The 18,635-nt window shown below is 41.2% G+C and overlaps 1 protein-coding gene across 2 annotated transcripts in view; it reads right to left on the bottom strand.

Moving 5' to 3' along the window:
- PTPN1 (protein tyrosine phosphatase, non-receptor type 1) overlaps positions 1-18,635 on the bottom strand; it is a 34,389-nt gene that overhangs the window by 5,623 nt on the left and 10,131 nt on the right. For both annotated transcript variants that reach the window (XM_027646274.1, XM_027646275.1), the window contains exons 2-6: positions 5,836-5,926; positions 4,397-4,497; positions 2,946-3,044; positions 1,082-1,219; positions 401-610 (exon numbers count right to left, since the gene is read on the bottom strand). In XM_027646274.1, coding sequence (XP_027502075.1) covers positions 401-610; positions 1,082-1,219; positions 2,946-3,044; positions 4,397-4,497; positions 5,836-5,926 — 639 coding nt within the window. The remainder of the gene's footprint in view (positions 1-400; positions 611-1,081; positions 1,220-2,945; positions 3,045-4,396; positions 4,498-5,835; positions 5,927-18,635) is intronic.

Raw genomic sequence — 18,635 nt, 5'->3', positions numbered from 1 at the left:
AAGCCAAGAGAATTCCAGCTTTATGTTGAAGTCAGGACAATTTCCTCCTGTCCACGAGTGCAGGTGACTCTGTAAAAGCAAACTCATCAGATGGGTTTTGCATTGATTCAGGACATTTCATGCTATGACTTGGCAGACATCTAGTGTGGTTTTCTCTTAACCATGAAGGCAAAGCCTGTCTTTGTGAATCACTCTGAAAACTAGAGAGTTCTCTTCCCCAGACCCCAAATGGCCACTCAGGAATGAGACCTGCCTTGGAAAACACCCCCGAAACAGTACGAGTGAGAAATAATGGAAATCACGGCAACGGCACTTCCCAGGCCCTGCCACAGCTCTTGTAAGGCTGAAACCATTCCCCAAAATACCTCTGCAGAACCAGCCCACGAGAAGGAAGCCTCACCAGGAGCAGACACGTGTCCACCAGGCAGAAGGTGCCGGACCTGCCGATGCCGGCGCTGCAGTGAACCACGACGGGGCCGTGCTCGGGGCTCAGCGAGCCCGACTCCCGCACCTTGAACAGGAAATTGAGGAACGAGGCCGGGGACTCGGGGACACCAAAGTCAGGCCACGTGGTATAGTGAAAGTGCAGAATCTCCCGAGTTTCCTGGGTCTGGAAAAACAGCATTTGGGAAGCTTTTTAGAGCAGATACACGAGTCAGGAGTGTTGGGAACTGCTGACTGAAAGTCCCACCAGTCTGAGGGAGCTTTTGAAGCCGCACAGCCAAGAAGCTAAAAATAATTACCTCTTGTTGTGAAGGTCCCTATTTGGGGCACAGGAAATTGGATAAGTAAATGCACTTCTTTACAAGATGGTTTAGTTTTTTCAGTACAGTTCAAAAGCTTCTATTGCTCAGTGGACAGCTGAGACATGGAAAGGCCTTGAGTTTCCCCATGTATGTTAAATAAATATCTAAGAGTTTCCTTTCCACAGCACACAAACTGAGACTGAGGAATAATCTCATGCAGAATCACCAAATTCACTGCAATTCCTGACCATCTTTTCCAAGCCCCTGCTGCTCAGGAGGTGAATCTCCCCCTGGGAGAGGGCCAGGGATGGGACTGGATGAGATCCTGTACTTACAGTCGGGTTTTCCAACTCCAGCTGTCGTACTGTGTAATAGGATTTTATATCTTCAGATATCAATGTGAGTTTCAAGTTTGTGTCTTCAAAAAACATTTCCTTCTCCTCCTTCCGTGGCCAGTACTGTGCACACTTTATCTAAAAACAAACAGGAGCCATACAAATGTAATTTATGTCTGAGTAAAAGGTAAGGAAGAAACATCCTTAAATACAACCTTTTCTTACAAGACAATTTCTTCATCTGCTTCTATTATAAGGACCAGAAATTACAGTGTGAAGAATATCAGTCTTCCTTTATGTTGCAGAACCACATCTCCAACTTTTGTATGAGTCAAATTATTTTGACCTTGACTAAATTCATGAGAACACCTAAGGACTGAGGGTAGGTACCTGAAAGCTGAAAGAGTGTGAAGCTGTGAAATCTAATCAAAATCTTCAAAGTCATTATTTATTTTATATTGTGTCAAACAAACAAACAAAAATCTAATAACTAAGTGCAAAAGCTCTCATAACAGTCTGCCAAAACCTGAATTTTAAGCCTACTCTGCATTTTATTACTGTCACGTCAAAGACTTAAGTCTCAAAAGAAGAGACAGATATTAACAAGAGCAGAATACACTGTGAAAAGTATTATGAATTCTATAAATAAGCTACATATAGGAAATGATCACATTGTTAATTTCAAGGGTAACATCAGATGAAATTTTGGGTTACTCCATCTACTCACCACAAAAATACAAACAGCAGTGAGATCATTTTGATTTTACATGGCACAGTTTAAAGGTGAAGTGCCAAACAAAAAACCCCCGTGTTCAGCAAACATTCCCATTACCTACTTCTGACTGAATTTCAGTTTTCTTATCAAAAGTCTTCCAGAGAGATTAGTTCTGCAAAGACTGCTGCATGCCAGGGCCTTAAGTGAGCCAACCAAAGAGAATGGCAGCACTGTGTTTATTGGGGTGTAGAATGGACTTATAATTCTCTGCACTTTTGTTTGGTTTTGTAATAAAGATACAGCAATTGCCTTTGGGGCTGATTTCTCCACAAATGTGTCTGCAAACAGTATTTTGTTGTCCACTGTGAGGCTCCCAGTGCTGTTTGTTGAGCAGTGCAACCAGCCTAAGGGATCACAGGCACTCATTTTGTTCAAAACTGAGAATGTGCTGAGAAAAGAACAGGAACGCTTGGAAAGGAAGGAAATATTGAAAAATATGGTTACTGCATCTCTTCTGAAGATTAAATTTCACTTGCACTACAAAAAACAGCAAAACACTTAAAAATTAAGACAGCAGTTTACTGAAACACAACTCATTGCCCGGGAATTTTCCTGATTATTGGGAATTTTTTCCTGATGATGCAAAAGCATGTACCACTTGTGGATACCCAACATCTTCACTACCCCTCCTCCAAATGTCTTTACACTGACTACGCTGCAGCATTCAACTTTTAACTGGGCATTTCTATCACTCTTTAAAAGCTGCTTTTGTCCCAGATTTGCAGAGCTGACAGGCCTCTTTAGGGGTGACAGCTGTGGAACCAGCACTGAGGCAGAGCTCTGAGCCAGGGAGGAAATCCAAGCCCGATGGTTCCATCTTCTCCACCATCACAAAGACCAAGGCATTTCCTCTCAAGGCAGCAGCTTCTCCACGTGCCAGAGGAACCCAAACTTTCTACTTATCTGATGGTAAATTACTTAAAATAACCCCAATTCGCCCAAGTATTCAATTCTAGGCATAATTTCTTAGATAAAATTACTGAACAGTCACCTGGCCCTGTTCTCTGGGTTGGTTTTAGTGGGGCTTTTTATTAAACAAAACCCTTAAATATGTGATGAGCACAGAGCTAGACCTGGGTAAGTACTTACGGATCCCTTTTCCATCACTCTGTTCAACATGACAACACCGCGGCTTTTCTGTTCCCAAACCATCTCCCAAAAGTGACCACAAGTATTTGGCAAAGGTCCCTGCAGAGACAGAATCCCCAGAAATAAGCATTATTTTCTGTGACTGTCAGTGCGCTGTTCCCCAGTAGCAGTTACTGCGCTGGGCAATAGATTTAGACAAGTAACAAGCAACTTCTCATTTAAAACTGTAAAAAAATGCAGTGAGACAGCTCTTAGTTCCATGTTATGAATTTTCCCATGAAAGCATGGTTCATCTTTTCCCCCCCCACACACATAAGAGGAAGAGAGATTGAGTCTCATTTGCGAGAACAGAACTGGGAGTGAAAATACCACATTTTCTTAGGAAAGGTATACAAGGGTCATGGGGAAATAAAACCCCACTGTCTAACTAAGAGCAGAATTAACTACTCTGCAATACATCAACCTTATTCAGGGTACTTGAAAATTACCTGACTAAATGGATAAACACTCAAAACGCTGAAATGATGCCAGATCAGCAACAAATTACATGGTTTTCCAGAATCTTCATGGATCTGCTCTGGGACTGAATGAAGTGATAACTCCTTTTAAAGACTACTATCTATTTCACAAAGCAGTTTTCCCTCTAACTTCCAGTTTGTGTTGTGTTTCTTCCCTATTTTCCACTCCAAAGCTATTGTTCTGAATTTTGGGCAACACAAACCAGCATTATTGTGCTCCACATTTGCTGTCCATCCCTTTGCTCAAACAGAACAGCAGGCCAGGGTCCTCAGAAGGAATGACTGGATTCAAATAAAGCCATTCAAAGCCAACAAATTCTGGATCAGAGCAGAGAACTTGTACCAGTCAGCTGCACATTCAACTATCCCAGATCCCAGTTCAACCCTGTGATCAACCTCCCCTGTCCTGAATCAGGGCAATAAGAGTTGTGTGCAAAGAAACATTTCCACACTGAAACTGTACTGTCCATTTCTTCTTTAGGAGATTTATCTTTACTCTCTACAAACAGGAAGGAAGAGCTGTCACTTGAAAATATTAATCCCAGTCTACCTTAATCTAAAGTGTGGGAGGAAGGGATAAGAAAGTCAAGATCAGAGATCAGAACAGTCTCCATGGAATATTTAGGACAAACAAGAATCCTGGCACAGTTGCTGGCTCTCAGAAGAAAACAACAGGGTATCCGGGTATTTTTAAATTTGTTGTATAGATAGGGGTGGAATTCACAGATTCAGGGAAAAGCAGCCACTGCCTCCCACATTCCCATCACTAAAGTCTGTATTTCATGGCTTTCCTCTCTCCCATTCTATGCATATGTTTATCCACACACAGATGTGTATATGCACTTAACTGGCTTTACAATAAAGAAAATAAACAAAACCCATGAAAAAACTCCAGCCACCATATGATTTTTATTAACCACTGCCAGCAATTACCTGGGTGAGAATGTAGCTCCTTTGGGCCTCTTCCATTTTTATCAAACTAGCATTGATATAGTCATTGTCACCTTGGTTTAGCTTAATTCGACTGTGATCAACTGCAGCATAATTAGAAAACACTGGTTAAATATGTATATGCAACACAGCAGAATCCATGCACAACCCCATAAGGTGTTAGGGTCAAAAAAGCTGAGTTGTCCTGAAGAATGAAAAGGGTTTAATAATCCCAGGTAGTTCAGGTGTTCCCTGGGCTTGTAACTCTGGAAATACAATGTAGGTACTGCAAGAACAGCACCACAGCAGAGGAGTAAACACAGGTTGCTCTTCACCTTCCAAGAACAGGCTGCAAGAATGAAGCATTTGCATCTGAAATAATCCCCACAGTAATCTGCAAACCAGACCACACTGACCTATTTGTACAGTTACCGAGTTACTGGTTTTAAATAAATAGAATTACACAACTGCTTATCTCTTGCAGCTTAAACATTCAAACCCAGCTTGCTCAAGGATTCCCACATTTTGCAAGAAAGCCAGACTGGAAGCAGTTTTATGTAAAGGCAAAAAGGGAACCATTTCTTACTCACAACCCCAGATATTAGAATTGCTTAGTAAAACAAACAATGTGAACATTACTGTTCTGGTCAACTGCCCCAAAGGCTTCAGGAACTTTTAAGCACCAAGTACAGAAGTTCTCTGCCACACAGGAATACTGTGGCCAAGGACAGAGGATGGAGATTTGCCCCACACAGGGCCAGTCTAACACTGCTGCTGTAGCAGCCCAAGCTCACAGGATGCCAGGCCTGGGCAAGGCTGGGTGGTACTGTCTCTGTTCCTGGGGCCATGGAACAAAAAACAGGCTGCAACCCCCAACTGAGCCGTGCCTTGTCCAGGCCACACTTGCTCAAAGATGCACTTCCCACTGGAATATGAGACCATAATAATTTCAAAAATACAGGTCTCATCCTTATAGCATCTCCTTTGCAAATGTCCCCTCCTCTGTTCCAATGAGCTCAGATTTCTCTCTAGCAGTCATGTTTTATGTAAGGCTGCTGCCCACCTCCCACAAGGGGCAGTGCTGCCATCTGTGCTGACCAGCAGGATGCCCTGGGGAGTGAACACTCTGCAGCACAAACCACCCCTGCAATTGCAGCAGTGCTGCTTCAGCCACCCTTCCTCTCTAGCAGAAGAATTCAGAGGTAAAGTAAGTTTCTTTCATCAGCTTTCTGCCCACAAATACAGACTCCACAGTATGTTGCTCTAGTATAATCCTATGGATATAATGGCATCTATCTCACAAATAAATACATTAACACCGAGAATTGTCTTGGATGCTTATCCACCTAACAGAATCTTGTCCTTAAAAAGAACATTTAAGTGCTAGAAGTCATTAGAGGTCAACAGTCTGTTACAAACAATGGAAATGAAAGTGTACTTACAGGGGCTGACATCTCTGTACCTATTTCTATTTTTGTTTCTGGGATGTTTGGCCACTTTACATGGAAAATCACTGGCTTCATGCCTGATGTCCTGAAACAAAAAAATAAAGTGTTAGATCTGAATCCATCAAATTTCATACCACCAGCTATTTTAAGACAAATACCCGTGTGACTTCACATCTTCACGTATGGGAGTTCTGGCCAGAAAACACTTTGGGCTTCAAATTAAGAATCGAGTTTAAATGTATCAGAACAACAACAACAATTCTGTGTTAAAATACTATTAGTTTGCATAATAACGAAGCAGAACATTTAACAGACATTATGCCTTCGCTCCTGAGGGAGCAGAGTCTGTGCCCCAAAGCACTTTCACATAAACTGCTTTAAGCACTTGTTTGCAGCCTCAGTCAAAATCTCAATTGTGCTTCTGACTCAGCAGCAACGAAAACATTCACTGTGATTAAAAAAAAATCTTGCCTGCCCCCCTTGGCATCAAACACAGAGTGGTGATTTGTCTAAGATCACTTGCATCTTTACCTGGAGTTTTTAGTAAGATGTCACAAAGCTGCAAATGGCCAAAGTTATTTGTATCCAACTCACATGCTCAGCTAAAACACACGTATCATCTCAACCATAGAACTGGGATTCTTTTAGCTGGTTTTTTTCAGATGCATATGATAGCTCAGCTATCTGAGACAATTTCAGAAGTTAAAATAAAAAGAATTCTGCCATCCTTGGACGTTAATCCCAATTTGTTGAAACAGAACTTCACATTGTAAATAAATACTGTGTACATGCAGTTCCGCATAAAGAATCATGTACAATGCCAAAGATTATTTTAAAATGGGTTATCTGCTGGAGCACATTACCTGCTTATCTATTCTGCTGCATTATTCAGGTTATGTATCAATTTACACTGAATGCTCCATGTTGAGAGGAGTTCTAATTTACATAAACCTACCCAAAATTAGTACAGTATTCCAAAACAGCTCCTCACTGAAATAAGCCCTGACATCAGCTGCCAGCTTTTTATAACTTAACACATGGTTGCCAGTATTTCTGCTTGTGAGGAATGCAGTCTGGAGAATATGATCTGCACTGCCACAGTCTAATATCTCAAACATGAGGCAGCTAAAATAGGTGTTTTCATAAATGTGTCTCTGACACCAAGTTGGTGACTTTGTATTTTACAGGGGTTTATTCTTCTGTAATGACTGTACAGGATTAAGAAGAGACAAGACCAGGGAAATAGGAAAAATGGTTTTCTAGATCTCTGACCACATTTCCCACAGAGCCTACATGTGTTATTTTTTTGAGTGTTAAAAAAAAAAAACCCAACACCAAACCAACACAACTACCCCACCACTTAGGATTCATATTATAAAATCAGCAAAATGCAAACCAAACCAAAATCCCTTAGGCATTTTTCTGTAAATACTGGGCTAAATTAGCAGCAGCACTAATGTACACTGTTTCCTTTCACAGCATTAACAAATTTAAAAAGAACTGTCCCCTCTTTTAAAAAACAGAAAAGGAACAAATGTTTCCTTACCGAAATGGAATTATAAAAAGACATTCTAATATAAAAACATTATACTTAGGCATACACATGTATATGCACATAGAATCTCCTGCCAGTCTCTGAGAGTTCCACAGATTCAAACATCTACATCAAAGTATTTAAGGAATTGATGCTGTCATTTATTGTCCAGGGAATAGAGAGTTGGCTGTTACCTCACCAGTAAATATTAGATCTTTTTCAAGATGCAACAATCCCTAAAGGTCTTGAAAGAATAAGGGAGTTCTAGGAGATGCATAACTCCCACAGGCACAGAGAAAATGAAAAGAAAGAAGTTACTCATGTGCTTTCAAGAGACAATTTAAAAAGGGCAATATATTTCTGGAGCATGCTTCAACAAACAGGAAAAAACACAAGGTGGGGGTGGGATGGGAATAAAATGAGAGACCCAGATATGGCAACAGGCAAGCTGCTGCCTTCTGTGAAAATCCAACCAGCACAGAGCACTTCATTTCTGAGTGTAATGAACACGATAAAAGAGAATATCCTGGAGGGGATGTATTCCTGGAGCTCAGTGCTCAAATCCATGCTGAAAGCATGGGGCATACTCTGCTCAGCAACATGGGATAAAAGTGGTTGGGGGTTTTGGTTGTTGTGGTTTTTTTCCTCTTTTTTTTGGGCTACAGCAGTTGGTAGAACATCTGAAGCGATCAAAAGAATTTATCATCCCAGATCACTTCCAGGATACAGAGCTGACTTTAGTGCAAATCAGGTGGCCTTCAACAGAGAAAATTACTGGGGAGAAACAACCTCGTGCCAAGTTACTATAATGTCCTGTGGCCATGTTAAAGGCTTTCTTGTCAAAAACTTCTGGTCCTGGGTACTGCTGGAGTCACATAACTACTGCTACTCACTGGGGTTTAGGTAGGCTCAGAATGTGTTCCTAACAGCACCACAGGATTTCTGTGCTGGAGGAAGCAGAATCATACACAGCATGGAATTATTATGGTATGAGGAATTACTATGCTATGAGGAACTATTATGCTATGAGAAATTATTATACTATGAGGAATTATTATACTCTGAGGAACTTGGAGCCAGCGATGCCATAAGAACTGAAGGCAGCGGATGAACGCAGGAATTGATAGAGTTACAAATCTTGAATCACACCAAGTCACACTGCAGAGATCCTGTCTGTTAAAAAGGAAGCTCGACATTTCATTTAAAAGGTCATGAAACATAAAACTTTAAAGAGGAAGGGCTAGAACTGAAGTCAGTTTTCCCAAGTCAAATGCTTCGGGTTTGGAGTGTGAGTCACTCCACACCACTCATCTCCTGGCTTTAGGTCCTGTACCCCGTGCAAGTGCCCCAAACACTTCAGGGGTGAAAGAGGAAGTCTGCTGCAGCCTGCTTCTTCAAATGGGAAGTTCCTGTAGCTGTTAATTTGCAATAGTGACTGGAATAAGAAGTTCTTCAGCGATATCCAGAAGGTTGCTCTCAGTTGCACCAATGGGTTCCACTTGGCCCTGCACATCACAATTCCTGCAGCACAGAAAGGACCTGGAATGCAAGGGCAGTCATTGGCACACACTGCAAGGTTGTGTGGATTTGCATATCAGTATTTCCCAAGAGGAACTAAAGGTGCAGTCTCAAGGCTTTCAGCTTCATCAGTCAGACTCCCTGGGAGCCTTGCAGCAGGGCTCAATTTGATCACACTATTTAATTGCACCATAAACTCTGGAGCAGCTCAGACTAAGAGATAACAATATATTGTCATTTTAACAGTTCTGTTCCTTTGGGAAGCAGCAATTGCCAAGATCTTATCAGGGGCCACAGAAGTGCACCCAATCCATCTACTTGAGGCAGTCACACTAAGGAAAGCAATTCACAAGTACAAAAAGACTTAAATAAAAAAGTAATTTTAGCTTAAAAGCTTAGAAAAAAAAAAAGGTTTCCTCTTAAAGCTGGCACTGAAAAAAATGATGAGGCTTCTGTAAAAGGTGGAGGAATAAAAACAAGTTACAATAAAATCAAGTGAAAGGTGCTCTTTGCTGAGATGTCACTACTGACTGATTTCAGAATGGAAATACCTCAACGATTCAATGAGGTGGCAAAGACCTGCTGAGAAGACCACAAGAAAAACAAGTAGTACCAAGGGAACCACCATAAACACCTGCAGATGGGAACAGGTCTTCAGATTCAGCATTTAAGGGAGCAAACTGAGTCCCTGAAAAGCAGCAAACTGAGTCCCCAACAAGGGAGCCTTGCTAAGATATAAAGCACACAAAGATCAACTGCTCATGTAACCTGCTTTGACAAGGAAGATTTGATTTCTTATCCTACATTAAGCTTTACATCAGGATATTTGGGCAAGAACAAGAAATGAGGATGTAACTTGTAGGTAAGAAGAAGATAATCTGAAGATCAGATAAATGAACAGACAGCTGCATCACACAACATTAATCTTAAGCAGCTGCAGAATTTTAGCCACATAAGTGAAATAAATGTGGATTTTAATACTCCTTAAAAGCATTTTATCTAGTCTCCTAGTTTTGCTCTCAAGTAAAATCCATTTTTTTTATTTGTTTATTAATCTCCCTGAAAAATATGAAACCAGTTGCCCAGTATGCCAAGCTTCTTCCTGAAGTCAAAAAGCACAGAGAGTGAAAGGGACAGGCTTGTTTAAAGTTCAACAGCGCTATTACACCAGGTTCCAGTAAATAAATAAATAACTAAACAAGCCACACTTGCACCATCGTTTTCCTAGAAAGCCCCTTGCTAATTCAGCACTCCAGGGGCAACCTGAACAGGCAGCAGCAATGTGGCTATGCAGGGTTTGTGACACCAGTCAGCTGGTTGGAGGCACGGAAATAACCCCCCAGGAGAATGTAAACTGGGCATGACTGCGATATTAAATCATATCCACACGTGGCAAAGTGGATTCATTTCTCCTGGGCCCACGTTTATCCCAGCTAGCAGACTGTCTCTCACCACTGACTAGTTTCAACATGCCCAACTGGAGAGACTTAAGAAAGTAAATCCTGCAGTACTTGATTGTACCCACTTTATCGTGGGAGATAACTGAACACTGCAAATGCTCAGTTAAACACCTGCACCTGAACGCTACTTACACCCTGGGAATGCACTTCCAGAAGGGGGAGAGACACAGACTCGTGCCATTTCCAAATTTTAACAGCACATTTATTTTGCATGTTACCAGAAGGAAGACACTGCTGAATAAAGCTCTGCAATCCTGCACAGCTCAGCTGCTCAGATTCTTGTACTGCTCCAACGTCACCTGCAACGAGTGAAAACTGATTTCTCAATTCTGATTTTTCTGAGGGTTGCAGCAGAGCCAGGGAAACTCTAGTATCAGGTTAAAGAATTACATGAGACTTCTCAAATATCAGTAAGTTCAAAATACAGTTTGTCCTTGAAATTTATGACCCATAACAGAAGAAGTTCAGAGCTGCTGGCAGGAACACTCAACTTCTGCTGTTTTGTAGCCACGTACTTACTGCCAAAACAGGAAACAACTGAATGGAGCATCAGCGTAAGAAAACAACCCAAGTTCCCTTCTTCTTCACATCCATCCCTATTCTTCCTCCCAGATACTCAGTCTGCTCCAGGAGTGCATCTTGGACGTTACTGGAAGGACAGACTTTTGAGAAGACAAAATGGCTTTTTTCTTGACAGCTGTTGTGCAAAAGAAAAGCTTTGCTATCTGTATCATCAAACAAAGTCAGTGCCAGGAAATAAACCACACTCTCATTAAAGTGTCAAGAGGTTCTAACTCAGTTACTCTTCTTCTCTAAGAAGAAAAATAACCACGGAGATGAGATCCAGATCTTGATTTGCCCAAACATAACAGGTTTCTACATAAAGAGTTTTGGTTTAACCTCATCTCAAACAGACTGGTGCATCTGACAGCCCAGATATCCACATAACTCCTAAAGGAATTCAGTCTGCTTAGCAAATTCAGACCTTAATTTGTTTGCAGCATAGGTTTTGTGTGAGTTTAAAAATGTGTCATTCCTGGCCTGTAGGGTATTCCAGGCTCCACAGACTGACAACTGTGGTTATAAACAGAGTCCTGCTTTCCTAGCTACCTAATATTTTCATTCTGACATCTCACAAGCCATCTAAAAGGATTATAGCTTTTACAGAGCTACCACCACCAAAAAAACCCCAACAAACCACAAGGCTTTGCAGGCTTCAGGGAGGACAAAAAGACACAAAACCTCTAAATACCAGAAGGTAAGGGAGGAATGAGAAAAGCTTCTTCTCACACCTTTCCATAGCAAAATCAGATCACTGTGCTGCATAACCAAGGTATTTTCTAGCGTTTAGACAAGCTGCAAATGACATGTTTCAAACTGGAAAGGACAAGAGATGCACTTGAAAACACTGCAGATGAAATGGAACCATGGAATAACTTTATTTATACTCAACTCTCTTTCAGAGATACAGTGTTAATAACCTCAGTTAATGCTAAGAAAGCAAGACTCTACTAATGCCATAAATTCTTGCATAAACCATTACCACAGTTTAAGCTTAAGATAAATGAAATATTTTGACTAATAAATAAGATAATCAAACGTAAGACTTGTTTCCTCACCAGGCAACAGACTCAAGGTCTTACCAGTTAAAAGCTGGATGGATCTTCACAGATTCTTTTTCCTTTTCTCCCATTTTTGACCCCAATGCATGTGTCTGCTCTAAGGCTTTTGGTTCTCAACCACATCCTGCTCTTCCACTTGCCTGGGCATGCAACTAAAAGAATACAAATTTTCAGAATATCTAGTGTTATTATTCCTACAGTTAACAAGAAATTTGAAAGGCTACTAGAGAACTAGGTATTGTACCAACAGAGAAGGACATTATCATCTTCTGCCTACAGACATCCCAGGCAGCTGTTTAGTGTTGGATCTACTGTCACAGTTTAAGGCCCTTTAAATCAGTTGGGAGGACTATTAACAGGCTCATGTAATGAACTGTACAGAACTACTGCAATTGCCAAGAGTATTCAAGCACAGAGCAAGTTCTGTGGGCTCCAGGAGTAACATCACAAATTAATCTGAAAGCAACCAGCCCTGTGCATTTGAGGAGCTGAAGTCTGGCTCTTCCTACTAAGCCTCCAGGAAGTTTTTTAAAAAGACACTTCACTTCAGATTAAGACACACATTTCACATGCACTGAGCTGCAACCGAAACTTGTCTGTGGTGTTTGTGTCCTTTCACCTTTTCCTGGAAAGTATGTTGACTAAAAACCAGACAAACAGCACAGCACTTCAGCAGCTTAGCAGACAAACACCGCAGTCATTTCGCTCAGGACAAACATTTTAGAGAAACAAAATAAAATTACAAATGTTAGATTTATTTTTTAAAAAAAAGAAAGGTCAACATTTCAGCAGCTGTCTTATCAGCAGTTTAAACTCAAACAATTGCAGAGCTACCACAGCATTATTTTTAAACCTTTGGCAGATGACATGAGTTAAACACATCTAGATTACTAACTGCACCTTAGCAATACTGGTCACATTAACAGATGACTAGACAAGTCCAGTATTCCCTATGTACAGTGACACCTGCTCATCAATAACAGGCAGGACTTGTTAAAACACCAGAACTGCCAAAGAGAGAAGGGCAGGCTGCAATTCCCCAGTGATCTTCATTTTGTCTAGGTCATTTTCAAATTAAGATACCATATGTGAGATAGAGATCAAATTGCCTAGCACATACCAAACCCAGCAGGTACCAGAGAAAACCAAATTCAGCATGAGAACACCATTCCAGCAAGGCCCTGCTCTAAGGGGACACATGCAGCTCCACCACGACACGGCCCATCCAAGCTCCCACAGCCACTTTCCTGTTGTGTTATGAAATTATCCATGAAAGCATATCACAAACTAGAGCTTCCAAACAAAGGGTGATTCCCCAGACACTCCAACTGGTATGATACACAGATCATGTTCCTTCCCCAGGGAAAGCCACAGTGCAGGGGTTGCCAGCACAGAGCACAAGCCCACTGCTAAACCAGAGGCTTGTCCTGGGAAAGGAGCTGAAGGTGGTTTAAAGTACTCCCAAAACACCAACCACAAATACACTGAGAACACAACCTTGCCAACTAATTAGCTTTCCCTTCTGTCCCTAATTGAAACTAATTAGGGAGCATCCATGGAGCATTAGGGATTTTAGATAGGAGTAAGGCCAGGATGCAGCCCTGGGGACAGGTACAGTACCTACAAAATACACAAGACCTGAGCAATACCTGTGATGTGGGGGAAACTGCCAGCTACTACAAATTCATCATCTCTCCTAAATCCATCATTTTGCTTATCCAGTAAGATAAAATAAATTATTTGTCAAGCTCTGAGGCACTTTCTAGTTCTAATCCTCGAGGCAATCCTAACAGGTCAGAGAAAGAAAAGATTTCTTAAACAGTCTCCTAGTGGTGAGGTTGGATTTTTTTTTCAGAGTTTGATTTTACATCCATACATTTAGCACCAGGACAATTCCCTGAGTAAGATCACAAGGATTTTTAACCCTAGCTTTAGCAAACAGGATAATGCTTCTTACACTTTCCAGCCTGTTCTGCAGCACTACTTTCTGTTACAGAGAGATGAGGTTCCAACAGAAGAAAACAGACACCTCTCCTGAATGGTGCCATTGTGCACATTAAAGTGGTTACCAGTAATGAAAACCAAGGAAGTTTACATTCCTACTTGAAAACAGGAAATTGTACGACCTCAGAAATTTTGGTGGGTGCTGAAAATGAACGTTAAAAAGTAGGTGGAATGACAGGTGGCTACATAGAGACAATGTGACCAAAGTAAAAACTTCACCCATGTCAAAGAGGCCTTACAGCACTAAATATGCCTGAAAACACAAAATCTGTTGTCAGACCTCCAGACTGCTTCTTGTATTTACTTATCAAGCTCTTTACAAATTCAATAGACTTAGCTTGGCACCTCTTAACACCTCCTAAAACCACAGTCAATGCAATGAGTAATAGGGAAAGCAGGAGACACTCTGAGATTTATCATCAATTCATTTTTGTTATGCTATTAACACGTCAGCATTTGCATGCAAAGGGAAAAGATGGGCTGAATGTGAGAATGTGCACACACATAACCCCTGGCTCATTAGAGACTCAGAGCTGCAAAAATATACTTCTAGGGCTTACAAAGGAAAATACTGCACATTTTTCACATCACTGTTATTGTCCTCTGAATACCCGAATGTCAAGTTGGTTGTTGTTGTTGGCATTATATTCCAAAATAAACATTCACGTCTACTTGAACTGCTAAAACATTAAAGGGTTTCAATGAGAAGGAGACAGACCAGTGACTTCGACCTGCTCTCTTTTTGAACAGCACTCGTGTCCTCCCTCAGGAGTGCTGCAAACTGCCCCAGCTCAGGAAGTCCCCCCCTGAAGACAGGCAGAAGACACCTCTTGGTTGCTGTAATGATGCTACTTGTGCTCTCCAAGCAGATTAGTTTTCGTCTGGGATGCTCGAACTCATTAGGTTTCTAACTTAGGAGCCAATGTTCCTCACTCCCATTTCAGGAATCCAACCCCCTCGCTGCAACCCTGGCAGCTGTGTTGGAACAACTATGGATTTCTCCTTGTGGAAGGGAGGTCATTTCTCTGAGCCATTTTTTTAGGCTCTGGTAGGAATGCTTTTGTCTCCCCTGGTCCCTTGAGGCAGGGGAAGAAAGCTTTAGACAGCTCCCCTACCCCATCATTAGCACTACAGAAAAAAGAACTGTCACTGGAAGGGGACAGGGAGCCAGGCCTGGGAATCCTGCATTCCCCTGGAGGTTTTGGTGAGAAACTCTTCCTAAATACAAAGGCACTTCTACATAATTGTCAATGGCCTATTTTCCATGATGACATAAAACCAGAAACAAAAGGATTCTTACTTAGGAATCAGAACTTCTGGAGTTTGCCTCATTTTTATTTTCTTGATTTGAGTTGGTCTGAAAGTCTCTCACCATTGTGAAAACAGGATTTTATGGACACAGAGCAAGTTTGCAAGCCTCATTTTCTACCTCCACCACCAACTAAAACTAAACTCAGATCTTATTTAATGTTAGATGATAGAATAAACAAGCTATTGGTGTTCACAGAAGAAAATAGGAATTAAAATAGTTTTTCTAAGACTTAATTCTTATCTGGAGTTTAAGAAGTTATATATGCCTTCAGAAAGTAGTCAGTTCAAGCAGCTTTAGATACCAGCTTGCCATATGCTATGGTAAAATTAAACTGATTTTTTTTTAAAAGCAACAAATTTATGCATGAAGTAGGTCTATTCAGTACACACAGATTTTGAGGAATGGTTTTGTTCATCTAGTAATCTTTATTACTAATTATTATTTAATCTCCAATAATCTAAAAGCTAAATCAAATTTGTCTCTGTATTTGACAATGTTAAGGGAATAAGGTCACATCATGACTACAAGGGGCACATGTTCAGATCACATCAGTATTATTTTTGTATTTAGAATACTGTGGGGCAGGCAACAGCCATATTCCCAACTTTTTACTAATTCCATCAAAATTTTGCAAGTTATGAGCTCGTATGTAAAGGAAGTACTAAAACACACGAGAAAGGAAGTGGCAGGAATTGTTTAATAGGAAGCTGTGAACTCCACAGTACCTATTAAAAAAAAAAAAAAGTATCTACATCTTATTCAGTGGTGAACTTCATTTCCTTGAAGACATTTGTACTGTACTTTGCTTTACTGGCTTTCTTGAGATGCAGTTTTCAAGTCAGGAGTGTGAGGGGAAAAACTGTATTTACTTAGTATCAAGAACCCCTGTTCATTCAAAATGATGAACTGTATGTTACAACAGGTACCAGCTCCCTCCCAGGTAAATGAGGCTCCCTCCTGCATTCTGTTTGTTCCCTACAAATTAGGGTATAACACAAAATTCCAGCAAGTTCTAATCTGTGGCAAAAGGATATTTCCCCATGTTGGCCACTAGTAAGTACACAGGCAATGGAACTACAGCTTCATTCTGCCAAAGCATGCCCATCACACTCTTACCAAAAGCTTTTTATCATTTCTAACCTAACGAGATGCCAGGAGTTTAAAGAGAATGTACAATTAACAGGATTGCACAATCCATGTTCGTGCCTCTACATGCAGGGAAAGGTCAAACTCAAGCTCTGCTCCTACAGCAGAACCAGTGAACAGTCATGCTTTTGGTAGCTTTGTTTCTCAGCAGACTGCCCAAATCCCTATTTGGGAACTTTAAGTAGCTCTAACTGCTTAACTACCCTTCCCAGAAAGAAGTTATAAGTATCTTTTCTTAAGAAAGATGTTTGGACTGAAATTTGAAGAAACTCTCTGGATTACAGATTTGCAAAAGCAGCTTGTTTCTGTTGGGATCTGTTTAACGTGGTAGTTGCTGTTATAATCACAGATGCCCAATTCACTGTACTTAGAATATTCAAATTTGGAAAGGAAAATTGTAGTGATGATTAAAAGCACATTGAATTCATTGAATGGTGCAACCTACAGGTTGCCAAGCTACTGCAATGCACACAAAAACCTGCTTAGAACAAACAGTACTGCTGAAAACAGATGTTAGATAAAGCAGAATTGGGATACTCCTGGTTTTTCACATGACTGTCTAATATGTGTTTAGGAAAGCAAGCTAGGTTAATATTAAACCTCACAGTGTTCTGAACCTGAGATGTTCAGCTCACAATCTGTGGCCCAAATCCAGTTTTGGGGGAGAATCAAACACTGATGCCATTTCCTCACCCCACAGACACAAGCCTACACAGGTGTCACCTGACTTCTGTGACTGTCATGTCATGTAAGGGCTGCACAGGCCATGCTGGTTGATGAGAGGGGCAGAACAGACTGTCCAGCCCCCAATGCTCCAGGACAGGATGGCTGGACACCTCTGTGCTACACCAAGCTTTAAAAGAAGAAGTTGGCTCCTAAAAGCAGAATGTTTACGCAATTACTTCCAGAGTAGTAAACTGTTCTAAGGATAAGAGAGAAAAGTCAATACTTTTTCAGAAAGAGAAACTTAACCCTTAAATATTTACAGCAGAGATGTACTGTTTACTGACATCCAGACTAATTAAGGTACTCAGTTCTGAGGTCAGTTCCTGAGCACTTCACTTTATTGACAGCCCTCCACACAGTAAAATAAAAATGCACATTAAGTCTTTAGTTGCAGTGGATACCGATACTGCATTTTACTTATCATAAGCACAGTTCCTCACACAGGAAAGGTGAACAGAAGTATGTCTTCAGAAAAGACAATGTGTGAGAAAATCTACCTCAGGCCAACAAGCCTGAGAGCTTCCAGTGGAAAGACACAATCCCTCCCTTAACCCAAACCAGCCAGACCTTCCGTGCTAAAATGTATTCACTATTTTACTGGTTCTCCAAGTTGCTAAGTACTACTGTAAGACACTGCCAGAACCAATCCTGTGTTACTAGAGGTTGTTTAAACTGCCATTGCAGTGAGAGAGAGCTTTCACCTCCAGCTGTGCAGGACATCTTCTCATCTGAAAGCAACTGAGAGTTTAAAAAACAACTGTCAGTGTTAACAGGCACATCACATAATCAAGATAAGCGTTCACAGACATCCTGATGCAGGACAGATTAGCACTGTGCACCCCAGCACATGAAAAAGACTGCAAAACTCGACGAGCCAGGCCTTCAAAGGGCTGGTTAATCCTCCCCATGCTAATGAACCAGACTGCTGAGTGAAAGTCAGTTCCATGGATCAGATGAGATAAACAGTTTTGCCACTTAATGCATCTACTCATCCTGCTAGTTTAAAATAATTAAATCTGAGAACACCAACTGATTTAGCAAAGCCAAGCAGCCATAATAACTTCTACCTCTGACAGCGACAGCAGCCTCTGTGGAAAGGCACAGCTCCCACTGCTTCCTCCATTCCCCCTTCCCAGCCCAGACAGAGCTGCACGAACCCACCACACCCCACGGCTCCACCAGGCTCTTGCTCATCATGTTCCACTTCCTGCCAGCCGGAGCCACTTATCAGTCTCGACTAAACATGCTTTGTAACTTGGTGTCTACCTCAAACCCTCATTTGCAGTCTTAGCACAGATCTGGAACGCTTACAGAAAAAAAAACCCCAACAGTATAAAATGCAATAAAATTCCAAACATCTTCAAGAAAACCCTTCATACTTACCACATCTCTTTCCATTCCCCACCCCTCAAAGACAGTTAACACTAAAGGCTTACGAGCCCTGGTCCATAAATAATGTTATCAACTATCAG

This window comes from Corapipo altera, unplaced genomic scaffold (assembly GCF_003945725.1).
Source record: "Corapipo altera isolate COAL_440 unplaced genomic scaffold, ASM394572v1 64, whole genome shotgun sequence".
NCBI classification, from domain to species: domain Eukaryota; kingdom Metazoa; phylum Chordata; class Aves; order Passeriformes; family Pipridae; genus Corapipo; species Corapipo altera.
The sequence above is the reverse complement of the archived record's forward strand: the minus strand, read 5'-3'. Positions and strand labels throughout refer to the sequence as shown.